This window comes from Lipotes vexillifer, unplaced genomic scaffold, assembly GCF_000442215.2.
Source record: "Lipotes vexillifer unplaced genomic scaffold, Lipotes_vexillifer_v1.1 scaffold1103, whole genome shotgun sequence".
NCBI lineage: Eukaryota > Metazoa > Chordata > Mammalia > Artiodactyla > Lipotidae > Lipotes > Lipotes vexillifer.
Genome location: NW_006775759.1, coordinates 903,268 through 918,297, shown reverse-complemented (window position 1 = coordinate 918,297; position 15,030 = coordinate 903,268). Strand labels below are relative to the sequence as shown.

The 15,030-nt window shown below is 38.2% G+C and overlaps 1 protein-coding gene and 1 pseudogene across 1 annotated transcript in view; both read right to left on the bottom strand.

Moving 5' to 3' along the window:
• Window positions 1-61: 61 nt before the first annotated feature.
• LOC103081917 (RNA-binding protein with serine-rich domain 1 pseudogene) lies at window positions 62-1,034 on the bottom strand (annotated as a pseudogene).
• Window positions 1,035-6,892: 5,858 nt separating this feature from the next.
• The window catches only part of TMPRSS11E (transmembrane serine protease 11E), a 28,298-nt gene continuing 20,160 nt past the window's right edge, over window positions 6,893-15,030 (bottom strand). The window contains 4 exon segments of the mRNA XM_007450177.1: window positions 6,893-7,054; window positions 12,879-13,021; window positions 13,627-13,886; window positions 14,733-14,910. Of these exon segments, the coding sequence (XP_007450239.1) occupies window positions 6,893-7,054; window positions 12,879-13,021; window positions 13,627-13,886; window positions 14,733-14,910 (743 nt within the window).

Genomic DNA, 15,030 nt, shown 5'->3' with positions numbered 1-15,030 from the left:
GCCTTCACCTTGGAAGCCTGTCCCTGAGTGAGGATTTTCTTTCCTACCGATCCTCCTTCGGCTAGAAAAGTGACAAAAGTGAGTTGGATGCGATACAAGTCACAGGGCAGAGCTTCGGTGGCCCTGCGTATCGGGAGGAGTTGAAGCTGGAGCGGCTCCTGTGGCTGCGGCGGCCAGGGGACCTGCGCCAAGGGGAACGCGACCTTCTCCTCATCCGTGGGGGTGACCTGCGCCACATGGGAGGCGGTGACAGCATTCTCCTGGGAGGGCTGAATCGCCGGGGGGCTGGGGGAGGGGGTTGGCCGAGGCCAGGGGGCCAGAACAACGGTGGCAGTGATCTCCTGGCCATCGATGTGTCCTCCGTCCATGTGCTTCAGCGCCTTCTCGGCCTCATCTGGATTCTCAAACTACACATATGCGTAGCCTTTAGACAGATGCGGGTGCATCCTTTCTACAGGCACGTCAATCATTTTAATTTTCCCATAGATGGAGAATATCTCCATGATATGATCCTTGGTCACACTCTTGGTGAGCCTTCCAATGTGCACTTTGGTGGGTTTGGGCGAAGGGCTCCGCCTTTTCCTTTCCTTTTCATCTCTTTTGGGTGGTTTGGATTTGGAGCGGGAACGCCGCCTGTTGTCCTGCCTGCGCCGACAAGGACTGGGAGAGCCAGGGGAGCTGCCGGAGCTGGAGCTGCGGGATGTGCTGGAACTTCCTGAGCGGCTCGATGCTGAAGATGAGCTGGAGCCGCTGCTGGAGCCTGTGCTGGTGCTGGAGCCCGAGCTGGAGGTAGAGCTGGACCGAGACCTGGTGCTGCTGCTACCACTGGAAGCGCTGCGCCTCTTTCGAGTTTTATCCCTGCCACGATCCTTCTCGCTCGACTCCTTGGTAGCCCCCTTATCTTTAGAGCGATCCTTGGACTTCTTATCAGAGCGGTCTTTGCATTTGGTAGGAGAAGGAGCCCTAGTGCTGGACTTTTTATTCTTTTCTTTGACTCCTAGCAAGCTCTTCTTTTTCACTCCTGATAAATGCATTCTCCCCTTCTGAGGTGTTCAAAGCAGCAGTGGCGGCCTCACTTATCTGAACTCTCATTTCTAACTTGAGTCTGAGAAACGATCCCTAATCGATTGCAATTTACACCAAAGTGCAGCAAGTCCCCAGTCCAGGCGCCGGGCTGTGAGCACTTCCAGGGTAGGGCTCGGCGTTGCCGGCCTGGGTCTCCCCGGCGAGAGGGCCACGAGGGCGGGGCCGAGTTCCCGGCTGCCCCGAATTCCGGGGGGCCTCACTGGGCCCGCCGCAGAGCGGACCTAAAAAAGTACATTTAAAAAAAAAATTGGGGCTTCCCTGGTGGCACAGTGGTTGAGAGTCTGCCTGCCGATGTAGGGGACACGGGTTCGTGCCCTGGTCTGGGAAGATCCCACATGCCACGGAGCGTCTGGGCCCGTGAGCCATGGCCGCTGAGCCTGCGTGTCCGGAGCCTGTGCTCCGCAACAGGAGAGGCCACAACAGTGAGAGGCCTGCGTACCGCATAAATAATTTAATTTATTTTGGACTACAGTTGATTTACGATGTTGTGTTAGTTTCAGGCATACAGCAAAGTGATTCAGTTATACATATATCTATTCTTTTTCAAATTCTTTTCCCATTTAGGTTATTACAGAATACTGAGTTCTGTGTGCCATACAATAGGCTCTTGATTGTTAACTATCTTAAATATAGTAGTGTGTAGTCACACAATCCCAAACTCCCAATTTATCCCTCCTCCCCACCTTTACCTTTTGGTAACCATAAGTTTGTTTTTTCTAAGTCTGTGAGTTTGCTTCTGTTTTGTAAATAAGTTCATTTGTATCATTTTTTTTTTATTCCACATACAAGCAATATCAGATAATATTTGTCTTTCTCTATCTGACTTACTTCACTTAGTATGATAATCTCCAGGTCCATCCATACTGCTGCAAATGGCATTATTTCATTATTTTTAATGGGTTAGTAATATTCCATTGTGTATATGTCTTACATCTTCTTTATCCATTCATCTGTCAATGGACATTTAGGTTGCTTCCATGTTTTGGCTATTGTAAACAGCACTGCAATGAATATTGGGGTGCATGTATCCTTTAGAACCATAGTTTTCTCTGGATATATGCCCAGGAGTGGGGTTGTTAGATCATATGGTAGCTCTATTTTTAGTTTTTTAAGTAACCTCCCTACTGTTCTCCATAGTAGCTCTACTAATTTACATTCCCACAACAGTGTAAGAGGGTTCCCTTTTCTCCACACCCTCTCCAGCATTTATTGTTTGTAGACTTTTTGATGATGGCCATTCTGACTGGTGTGAAGTGGTATCTCATTGTAGTTTTGATTTGCATTTCTCTAATAATTAGCGATGTTGAGCATATTTTCATGTGCCTCTTGGCCATCTGTATGTCTTCTTTGGAGAAATGTCTGTTTAGATTAAAAAAAAATCCATTTTTAATGGCACCCTGAGTGCAATTTATTTAATACTGTTCTCATATTTATTTTTAAATATAAAATTACTTTTTAGTGTTAATTATATTAATAATATTGTACATTAAATCTCTAGTACTTATTTGTCTTAAAACTGGCAACTTGATCTTGGGCTTCTCAACCTCCAGAACGTCAAGAAACACATTTCTGTTGTTTATTAAAGTCACCCAATCCATGGTATGGCTGCTTCATTTTGCAGGAAGAAACCTGAACATCAGTAATGTTTGTTAATTTACACCACCAGAGTGCTAGAACTAACAAGAGAAATATTCTAGAGTTAAAAAACATCATTGCTGCACTGGCTTTCTGCTAAAAGTTGTTTCTTTGAAAATGTTTTGTGAATTTCTTGAACATCACAGAATTTAATTATTAAATTCCCTATGTTTACATGAAAAGATATTAAGATAATAACACTATTATTAAGATATAGTCTTATTATATTTGAACATATAATTGGTCCTGCAATGTTTCTAAGTGTGTAAGTACATAGGATGATGCACCAGGAACAGTGATAAATATAAAATTTGTACACCAAAGGAGGTTAGGGTTGACAATTGATGTGTGCTTGCATAGTACTTTATATAAGATTGAGAAAAAAATGGGAAGATACAATGAAAACTTAGGTTCACACAAAAACCTACACACCCACATACAAATGTTATAGTAGCTTTATTCATAGTAGCCAAAAATTATAAACAACTTGAATGCCCTTCAATGTATGAATGGTTAAACAAACTGCAGTGCTTCCATACTGTGGAATACTACACAGCAATAAAATAAGAATGAATTATTGTGTGTGTGTGACACGCACAACTTGGATTGATCTCAAGGGAATTATGCTGAGTGAAGAAGCCAACCTCCAAAGTTTACATATCGTATGATTCCATTTATATACCATTCTTGAAATGACAAAATTATACAGATGGAGAACAAATTAATGTTTGCCAGGGGTTAAAGACTGGGAACAGGGGTAGGGATGGAGCCAGATGGCCGTGGGTAGCATGAGGGGTCCTTGTGATCAAACTATTCTGCATTTTGACTGTGGTGGTGGCCCACAAATCCATACATGAGATAAAAAAACAACATGGAACTAAATACACACACACATGCAAAGAACTGCATGTTTTAAAAACATAAAATGTCAAAAGGTTAATAGATTGTCTCAATGTCAACTTCCTTGTTGTGATATTGTACTATAGCTAAGCAAGATGTTACCTTTGCCAGAAACTGGATAGAATACACGAGATCTCTCTGTATTACATTTTACAACTCTGTGTGAGTCTATGATTATCTGAAAATAAAAATGTTATTTTTAAGTGGTAAGAAATTTCAGAAAAAAGAATGTTATCTCCACTTGAGGGAGTCAAGGAAGGCTTCATGGAGGAGGCATCATTTGAACTAGACTGTAGATCTTCATGTAATCCAGTAACTCTATGGTTAATAAGGTTTATCATTTTTAAAAGTTGAAATGAAAAATTAGAATAACAGAGAACAAGTTGACAATCTCTTTTGGAATAATCCCAATAAAACTTCTTTTGTAGAATTAGAATTAAACAAGAAGTCAGTGCATTCTGTTGACCTACTCATCTCTTCATTTTGAAAATACTTTTTCAAGCTATTGTGATCAAGTAGCAATCGTATAAAATAAGACTGTAGTTACAGCAACAGTTATAATAACACTGTTTCTTGAGCACCTACTGTGTTCCAAGAACTTTGGTAAGCACTTTGAAATATCTCATTTTAATCTCTACAACGGTGTTTGAGGTAAATATTATTATCCCTGTTTTATAAGTGAGTATACTGAGGCTTAGTGTGTATAAATAACTGGCTTAAGTCACACAATGTAAAATCTGGGATTACTTCTTAACACATTATTAACCGGGGGATTTTTGCAGAAACTAACGCCTGTGGCCGTATTATGTCTCCGGTCAAAAATGTGTTAAATCAATGTGTAAATAATAACAAAGCTATATTTTCTGCATAATACAAAAATAAAAGGTCAGTTCAACAACACTTATTGAAAGACTATTATATACAGAGCACTTTATTAGGTACTGTTGGAAGAGAGATAAAAGATGTAGCTGAGAAATGGCCTGCCCTCTTGCACAGTTAATAGGTATTATTTCAGTCATGACTTCTTAAGTTTTTCCAACGAGATGGTTAAAACAGACATGTCCAGGAATGCTGAAACCCTTTATAAGTTATCTTTCAAAGAAAGTTATTTTAAAAATATGATACTGTATTATCTATTTCTCTGTGCACATAATATTTGAACTATTGCTCATATTTTCACTGTGGCCTAACCTCTATTTCTCAAATCTTTTGTAAAAGAAAATATCAGAAATCTTTCTCTGAGAAATATGATGCCATTGTGAAATTAAACTTCTAAAATTTCTCCTTAATTTAAATCTCTTCAAGTTTGTTTGCCAAAGAAATTCCTCATTATCACATTATAAAATTTATTTTAATTTGGAAAGTCACGTCCAGAAATCTGGAAAATACTACTCATGGTGTCAATTTATATGGATTCATCTTTAAATGCCTTTGCAAAGATGAATTGTATTCTTTCGGTTTTACTACAGTTTTCATTATTATTTGAACATCCCAAGGGCTTGCTTCCCTGTATCTACCTGTGTGCTACCTAGAGGCCCAACTGCAAAACATACTCAAACAAGGGGAACCAATCTTTAACAGAACACTGAGAGAAATTAAGTTTGAAATGTACTTAAGTCTTTGTTTAAAATTCAACATTTTCCTCAATGTTTTTCAAAAGAGTTCATTAAATGAAATATGTTTTTGCAAAATATTTAATGCTGTCAATTCATATCAGATTTCCTACCTTATTTTAGCCAAGTCCCTAAATTTTATCAGTTCATATACCAGCATTATTTAGGTTGATAAAAATCAATCTTTTTCTACTAATGTTTCTTTCAAAGTGGTTACGGTACAACACAGAACTCACACGAGTAGCTATACACAATGAGGAAAGGGTAATGGGAAGATTCCGTGAAATCTCACCACCAACAGGCCTGTACGCCATGGCACCAATCCTAACTTCATAGTGCCTAGATCACGTGAATGTTGTGTATCTAACAACTCAGTAATAATTTACCAAAGCTGAAATTATGAAGGTGGTTGATATTAGGCTTTTTCTCATCAACTTTATATCTAGGCAATGAGCAATTCAGTGTCATGCTAGAGGTAGCAGGAGGCAGCTTTCGTGATGATGTCTTCCCCCTGAGCCCAGAAGAGTCTAAGATTCCCATGGTCCAAGCACTGACTGGAAATGTGGAGGAGCGGGAGGGAGTGGTAAGAAGGGGAATCTGCAGTCATTTCAAAATAGAGGTCTGACCTCTAGCTTCATTTGCACAACTACAGCTACACACTAACACCTGGACCTTATTCCCCTTCAAGGCCTTGCAGTTTGGAAAAGTTTTAAATACAAGTACACAAGCACTTGGTGTTAATTCCATTTCATTCAGTAGTTTGTACTGATTCTGTTTTTATTTCCTCCGATCCAACCGTACAAAAATCTTACCACATAAGGTATGCTGGTTGTTCTTAAGTGAATTTTCATTCTAGCCTCAGACTTTAAAAGAATTTGCAATAAATTGATTGGTGACATTTTCCCCATCTTCCCCTTCCTCTTGGGTTATTATATTATAATATCAAACAAATTGATGATTTTTTTATTATTATATATTGACATTCTCAGTAGTGCAATGTTAAATAAATATTATTTGCTTTAACTTAGAATAAGTACATTATATGTTTGTATAATTATTACAGGCCACAAGAAAACAGAATCTTCCCCACACTTATCTCTGTTGTTTGCTGAAAATGAAAATAAAGTTGTATTTCGGTTTCTTTTTGTTTCCTTAACTTTAGTTCCCATTCTTTTGCCGTCATGAAGTGTTTGGTATTCCGCTGTCTGTGTGCTTGAGCTTTCATAATGATTAAGATCACTTTCCTCATTTCATTAAGAAAAAAAACACCTAATACTTTTCTGTACATAAAAATGTAGTTCTTTCCTTTTCATACTTCCTTTTACTCTTTGTCCTGCACCTTGAAAGTGGAAATTTACCAAGATGAGAGAAGCTGGGGAAATGAAGGTGGGGATCACTTCAGATTGTATGTATGCATGAGAAATTTATGTCAACAAGCCAAAATTTGATGACAGAAAACTCCTAGAAAACAAGTGACTGCAATTTGGGACAGAATCCATCTGGCAGAAGCAGGATGCTAAGTGAAGCAGAGCTAGGAAGGAAATAGCAGTTTAGTTCGATCGGTCACATCCAGGTGATCTGCATGACTTCTGCAATTCTATATCTCTAAGGACGGCCTCTACACAAAAATGTGTTCCATTCTTCTAGGTTGTTCTCTCTCAGACACCAGTTTTGGAAGTGATCCAGTCCCGGAAGGCAGTCACTCTAGCATAAACACCGGGTTTATTGGGATGCCCACATTCGTCTCCCCAGCTCACTATTCCAGCGAGGTACCAGATATCTCTAGCATCTGGACTAACCAGTGGTCCTCCAGAGTCACCCTAAAGGAGAAGGGAGAGATTGGTAATTAGTATTTCAGTTTTTCACAGAGAAATGTGCTGTTTTTCTAACATGAGTTTAATGAAAGGGGCGGTTTTCAAAAATCTTCAGTGTGCTCAAATGAGAAGCAGTGCTTTTTATCTATGCCAGTAATTCACATAAAGGAGGCACTCCCCTACCTGGAGAACAGCTTAGACTCAGGGTTCAGTACACAGAGATTAAAGACTCCACCTCTTGGCAGGACAGTACTAGTCTGATACATCTGACAAAATAACTGCCCATACTCTTTATCAGTTTGACACAGCTCCCAAAAGAAGGGTGAAGAATTTATTACTGATAAAGAATATGGACATTAGGGTCAGAAACCTGGGTTTAAATCTCAAGTCTGGCCCTTCCAAGCTGGCTAAGACCTTTAATTTGCTTATTTGTAACGCTCCTAATAATACCTACCTTCAATGATAATTTTGAAGATTATGCAAGACAGTGTATGCAATGTGCTCAGCATAGAGCCTGACACAAAACAGAACTTAGTAAATATCATATATAACCACAAATTCCAATTGTTTGTTCTTTGTGAAAAACAGCCAGCGGGCTGTTTCTTTATACAGGTCATAAAAACAAGGTGCTGACTGATCTTCCCCGAAAAATCCTGGGGTCTCTAGTTACTGACCACCCATTAAGTGTTCTGCACTATATGAAACTATTAATTAATATATTATTTCATTAACCCATGTAATTCTGGCAACAAAACATGGAGTTAGGTTTAATTTTCTCCATTTTAGCAGTGAAGAAACTGAAGCCAACAGAAGTTAAGCAATTTTCCTGATATCACATGCTATTCAATGTCCAGAGTGATCTAACTCAGAAGCCTATGCTTTCTTTCCCCTTACATTATACTAACTTCCTTGTGAATTTTCTTTTTTCCACATAAAAATATTAACTAATAGTAATAACTCAATTAGAAATAATGTTTGTAATTTTTAAATCAATTAACCAATAAGTATTTACTTATACTCTCATATGTGGTAGGAGATGTAAAAAGAGTATAAACACATGAGCCGTCCTCTCAAGCAGTGTACAATCTGCTTATAGAAATAAAATGTATTATATGAAGCTATTTGATAACAAATCATTTTGATAATTGAAACCCAGGCATACGTGAAAACATAGCAGATTAGGAAAAAGAAATAGAAGATGACAGAGACAACAAAGCTTAAATTTGTTCAAGGGACAGGAGTGAATGAGTCTGAGAATAAGGTAATTAAGGAAAAAAAGAAAGCAGTGAGTCTAACAGCATTACAAGCTGAAAACTAAGTTAATGCCAGCAAGTATCAAATAGAGAAAGATATAGTAGGTTCTGCTAACATTAGTTAGCTCACATGCAATTGGTAAATAGGGGAGTTATATCAGGATAAAGTGGAAGTTTTCATGGCTTATATGTGTTTTTGTCTTAGGCAGTGGAGCCAGAATAATGGGAGTAGAATTGCAATCTTGAAGAAAAGGCCTCAGCTCAGCTATTGCACAGGCGGAAGCCTTTGAAGCTCTATTTTAAGAAAATGTTAAGAGTGTCTGTGCCGAGGAAGCCCTCTCCCTGCCCAGAGTGACACAGCCCAGGCTTGCTTAATTCTTGGGTCCTGGCAGGTCAGAGTTCCTCCTCTGCCTAGAGCTATACTCTCATGTGCAGTGTCTCAGCCTCAGCAAGTCAGTATTTCTACTCTATTGTTTCTGTGCATTTTTAACTTCACTTAAGTCAGCTACCAGCCACCCTGGACATTCTGTCTACCTACATTGTCTAAGTTATTTTTCAAGGTACAATTATTTTTGTTGTTGTCGATGTTGTTAATTCTCTGGTTACAAAGTTGCATAGCCTTTGAGGGGTCTGTTGGTCTGTATCTAACCCTATTTTTACCATAAATTCAGTTATTTTTAGTGAATGGTTTAGTGAGAAACATAACAGGAAGTTTATTCAAGAATATGTGTATGGGACTTCCCTGGTGGCACAGTGGTTAAGAATCTGCCTGGCAATGCAGGGGACACAGGTTCCATCCCTGGCCTGGGAACCCATACGTGGCGGAGCAACTAAGCCCATGCACCACAACTACTGAGCCTGCACTCTAGGACCCGTGAGCCACAACTACTGAGCCTGCATGCCTAGAGCCCGAGCTCTGCAACAAGAGAAGCCACCACAATGAGAAGCTCGTGAACCACAACAAAGAGTAGCCCCTGCTTGCTGCAACTAGAGAAAGCCGGCTTGCCACAAGGAAGACCCAACACAGCCAAAGAAAAAATAAAAGAATATGTGTATGTATAACTGATATAACTGATTCACTATGCTGTACAGCAGAAACTAACACAACATTGTAAATCAACTATACTCCAATAAAAAGTTTTAAAAAAAGAATATATATATATATCACAACAGAAACTTTTAAAACTAGAAGCCAAGCTAGAAACCAATGTTAGTGATCAAGATATGAAGTAATGAAGGAATAGAGTACGGTCTTAACAGAAAGAATAAAGACAAAGAGATAAATTTGGAAGAAATAGTAAAGAGGAAAAATATTTCATGACTTAATTGATTACATGTGAAGGAGATTTAAGAGTAAAAGAAGATTCCAAGAATAATGAAAGCCAACCACATAAATGAGAAACTTGAAATGAAAAAACAGGTAACATTTTGTGATGCCTGTTGAGTTTAAGATGGCAAGTACATAAATTTTAGTCTTATACTAACAACTTAAAATATATAAATGGAAACGGTTTTGGAGTACATGAAAATGTGAGACTGAATTTGGGCAAGAGGTTAATTTTGGAGATGTAGATTTGGAAGTCATTAAAGTGACAGCTGACTTAAAGAAAAGATAATTTCTTTGAGTGAGTATATAGAGAGGAAAAAAAAAAAGAGTGTTGAGGAACAGCCAGGCTTAGAGGGAGGGAGAGAGGAAGAGAAAGAGAAACCAAAATAAGGAACCAGGAATGAGTTGTTGGAGAAGGAGGGAGGGGGAAATCACCATATTTCAGGATCATAGAACCCAAAGAAAGATCATATTTTAAGAGGAGGTAGCCACATGCCACTGAGATGGGAAGGAGTAGGACACCCAAGTAAAGGTTTTTGCATATAAAGTTATTAATGATTTTTGAGATATTAAAATATATGGAGGCAGTAAAGTGGCAAAAATTGTGGCGAGTAGACATAAAAGAGGGGGAAAAATGAGTGCCAGGTCCCCCCTGAAATAGAAAAGCAGGATATTATAATCACAAGGCTAATCTTGGTTTCTCCTCTTTAATTCCCCAAATTTATGAGACATTCACATCTAATACTATTATCAAAATGGCATTGTAGAATAGGTGACATATTTTCAAGTGAAATCATATACATCTGTGATTTACTTCAAAATAGATCTAGAGTTTAGGGTGGGGAGAAGAAAGTTGGGGGGTTAAAATATATAGGAATGAAATAAGATCAACCATGAGTTGATGATGTTGAAGCTGGGTGATGAGTACACACTCCAGCCTATAACAGAAAAAACTGTGGCTCCATTCCAACCCCCATAAGCAAAGGCCAATTGGGGAGCCTAGACTTCCAGCCTTACCAGGATCTAATGAGGCCCAATCCCCCATCAGACTTATGTCAGAGAAGGCTGAGTGGAGAGCCACTCTTTCATCCCTGCCAGATGATGATGAAGCCCTCCTCTGCCTCCTCTGTGGTGACCAGCTGGGGAGCATGGACTACTGCCCAATGGTATAATGCCCAGTGGCATAACTTTCTCTCCCAGTAAGGTGATGTAAGAAGAGACCTAGTGGAGAGCCAAGCGGTGATGAGGCCACTACCCCATGAGGTCAGTGGAGACCACAAGGGGAGCAGTAAAAAGATGCCCCCATCCAGAGTGGTAGTTTTATATTGATACTTCATCCTCACTATCTCAGGCTTTACATGTGGAATCCCCTCAATGGAAGGGGTGGGGGGTTTTCTGTTCATCCAACAAGTTGGTGAGGATGGGAAAAAGAAAATATTTAAAGAAAATTATATTTAATAAGTTTCTCTAACCTTTAAGAAAAACAACAACAACAACCAATAAAACCCATGCCTAGTGAGGACCCTGAAATTCCACCTCCATCCAGCAGTAACAAAGCACTATTCACCACCCTGGTGTCAGAGGACAATGAGTGGGAATAAGATAGCACTTCCCTACCTCCTCTGGTATCATGTCAAAGGAACCCTGTTAAAACAGAAGATACAAAGACTCATAACATAATACCCAAAATGTCCAGGATATATCTGAAAATCACTCAATACCAAGAACCAGGAATATTTTGACTTGAGTGAGAAAAGGCAATCAATAGACACTGACACTGAGATGACACAGATGTTGGAGTTATCTGACAAAGATTTTAAAGCAGCCATCACAAAAATGTCTTAATGAGCAACTACCACCTTGCTTGAAATAAATGAAAAAATTTAGAAGTTTCAGTAAAGAAATAGCATACATAAAGGATCAAATGGAAATCTCAGAACTGAAAAATACAATAATCTACAAAAAAAAAAAAAAAACCTCACTAGAAGTACTTAACAGAAGAATGGGGATGATTTAAGAAAAAAAATCAATGAACTTGAAGACAGAATGATAGAAATTACTCAATTTGAACAGAGATAAAGAGGAGTGGGAAAAAAAAGAACAGAAGCTTAGAGATCTCTGAGACCATAATGGAAGAGCTAACGTACCTGTTATTAGAGTTCCAGAAAGAGACAAAAAAGAAAGTAAGGCTGAAAAAGTTTTCAAATAAATAATGGCTAAAAATTTCCCAAATTTGTCAAAGGACATAAACCTGCAGATTAAAAAGCTGAGCAAGCCCTAAGCAGTATAACCCAGAGAAATCCATGACAAGATATGTAATCAAACTTCTGAAAACTAAAGACAAAGAAAAAACCTTGAACACAGCAAAAGAGAAATGACACCTCATCTTTTAGGGAAAAACAATTCTAATAACAGCAGATTCCTCATCAGAGATCACAGAGGCCATGATTTAAGTGCTGGGGAAAAAACATTGTCAATCCTAAATTCTATATCTGGCAAAATTATGATTTAGAAATGAATAGGAAATATAGAATTTTGCAAACCAAGAAAATCTAAGGGAATTTGTCACTAGCAGACCTACACTAAAAGAATGGCTAAAGGAAGTTTCTGAAACAGAAAAGAAATGATGTAAAAATAGTCTTAGAAAACCAGAGGGAAAGAAAGAACAAATTATGAGTAAATAGACTTCCCTTCTCCTCTTGAGTTTTCTAAGTTACATTTGGCACTTGAAGCAGAAACACTGTTTGATGTGGCTCTCAGCATATAGAGAGGAAATATTTAATATTTGTATTTATTAATATTTAATATTATAAATGAGGGAGGGTTAAAGAGACTTAAAGGGAGGTACATTTTCTATTCTAAACCCCACTCAAACTAGTAAAATCTCAACGCCAGTAGACTGTGATAAGTTATGTGTGTTTAACTTAGAGGAACCACACAATTTTCTTACAAAGAGAGAGTCTGGTCAAAAACACTAATAAATAAATCAAAGTGGAATTCTAAAAAAAGGTTACTGTATGATGCTACACTCTCAAAATTACAAAATTATAGAGGGTGAACAGATTGGTGATTGCCAGGTGTTAGTGATGGTAAAGTGTTGGGGGAGGGAAATAGATGTTATTATAAAGGGAGACAGACCTCTGTGATGATAGAAGATGAGACCCCTCTGTACTATCTTTGCAACTTCCTGTAAAGCTGTAATTATTTAAAAATAAAAGGTGAACAAAAAATTATGTAGCAAACCACTTACCTGGCACGCATCTCTGTTTCCTTTCAAGGATCCAGCACATAACATTCTAGGAGTTATGGCCTTATTGTAAGCTTTGTGTTCATTACAGATTTTAGTGTCTATGAGATCCACCTGTACTTGCCAAAGGTGATTTTGACTACTTCCTAAAGGAAAAAAATAGACTTCATATTTATAAATCTACATATATTCTATAAACCTGAAGAAAGTCTTTTATAATTAATTATTAGATAAGATGGTGGCATAGAATCTTAGGATATGTATTTTTTCAGGTACAGTAAAATTTGGGAAATGAATTCTTTTCTAACTATTTTAAATGAAGTTAGGTGCCTAGGAAAGAAGCTCCAGTTGTTTAAGTAATTTCTCTGTCATTGTTAAGCTTAGAAGATAATTTCAGCAGGGGAGAATGGTGTCTTTATGATTCTCTGATCTTCACAACTGGGTGTATGCATTAATGATCCCTAATCTCTTATGTGGTTAATACCCTAGTAAAAATTTCAGATATATTTACTCTTTCAGACACCTTACCAGCACAATTACTATAGTGGTAGTGATGTATTTGATAGTAACCTAAGGCCTGAAGGAATTTATGTGTCTTCTAAATGACTTAGTTCGCAAGTAGGGCCTGACTTGGCCCCGGTCCATATGACCAACCCACAAACATATTTTGGCATAATGGCATTCCATTTTTTAAATGCCTTAGAATACCAAATTAAATTACTATGATTTGACTTTCTCCTCAGATGCGCACCATCATTTTGCAGTGCTCCAAATCCTGTCACAAACATCTCATCACCAGGGTGGAATTCACGGGATGCATCAGGGAGACAAATTCTGTGTACTGCATTTGTGTAGGGAACAGGGCTAGAAAGCTCTGCAACTGAAATATCATAGTCATGTGATGGATATTTGTATTTTTCATGCACAATTATCCTCCGGAGGCCTTGTTTCATTTTTGGAGGCTCTATTTTTACTCCAAAGGAAGCAGTCCATCTGGCTGGGTCCTTATACCTGAGGAGAAAGTATGAGGAACAAATCCTACTTTACCATTTTTACCAATATAACTATTTATATTAAATAATTTAGTGTAAAAGTATCAATGTAAGTTTTCTTTTTAAAATGATGGTTTATATGCATAGATACAAACTCTTTCCAATCTAAGGCTCAGGTGTGAGATCAGGTGGAAATTCCACCTTGGTATGTTTCTTAAGATATGCACGCCACTCAGCATGCTGAGTCACCACTCCAGATCCTAGGACCTTTTGACATTTCTGGGCATCAGTTGGCTCCAGGGGACATATGGAAAGCATATCCTGTACAGAATGAGAGAACTGAATGTATTCTATGTGCACCATGTTGCCTATCCACACATTTCTCTGAAAATCACTAATGTTATACAATAACAAAGCATTACTTATCCTGTATACTGTAGGCATTTTGCACTGGGTTGGAAGATTGAATTGAAATTCCTTGAAATATAACTAGTCGACCTATTCAGTTGTATAATTTGTTACTACCAAATTTCTTCATATTTAATTTTTTCTTACAACATGGAATTTCCCTATCAGGGTCAAACCTACATCCACCTAGCCTCCATCTCTGATAGATGACTCTCAAATTCCTGCTTTCTTTGATAAATTATTGTGTAGTTGTCAATGGATAATTTATCTACATGTACTTTGGTACCATTTCCATTTCTAAACTATAAAACCACTTACTAAGGTTTATGAATTTCCCACTCTCATATGTATATGATCTTTAATTTGTATTAAACTCATCTCTCATGAGGTATTTCCTTCCTGCCAAGCCCCAGTGCACTTCGCTTACCCTTAGTCATTCTCAAGGTTCAGGACTTACGTTCTAAAGCAGTGAGCAGCACTCACAAGCCATGTGTCATTAATCAAAGTTGCTCCACAGCGATGGATCCCATCCCATTGCAGACTAGCTTGCCATGGCCATTCACCCTCTTGTACCTCTGTCCCACCAACAATCCTGAGACTCTTTCTTGTAGTTTTGCTCCTTCGTGTCCCACAGCCTGCAAAAGAGATGATGCGTTAGTTAGCAGTTGTTTTTTAAGTATCAAATTATGTTACTGCGTCTCAAATTTCTTATACTTTGTGCTCCAACAGTATCAAATATTTTCTCTTGCTCTTAC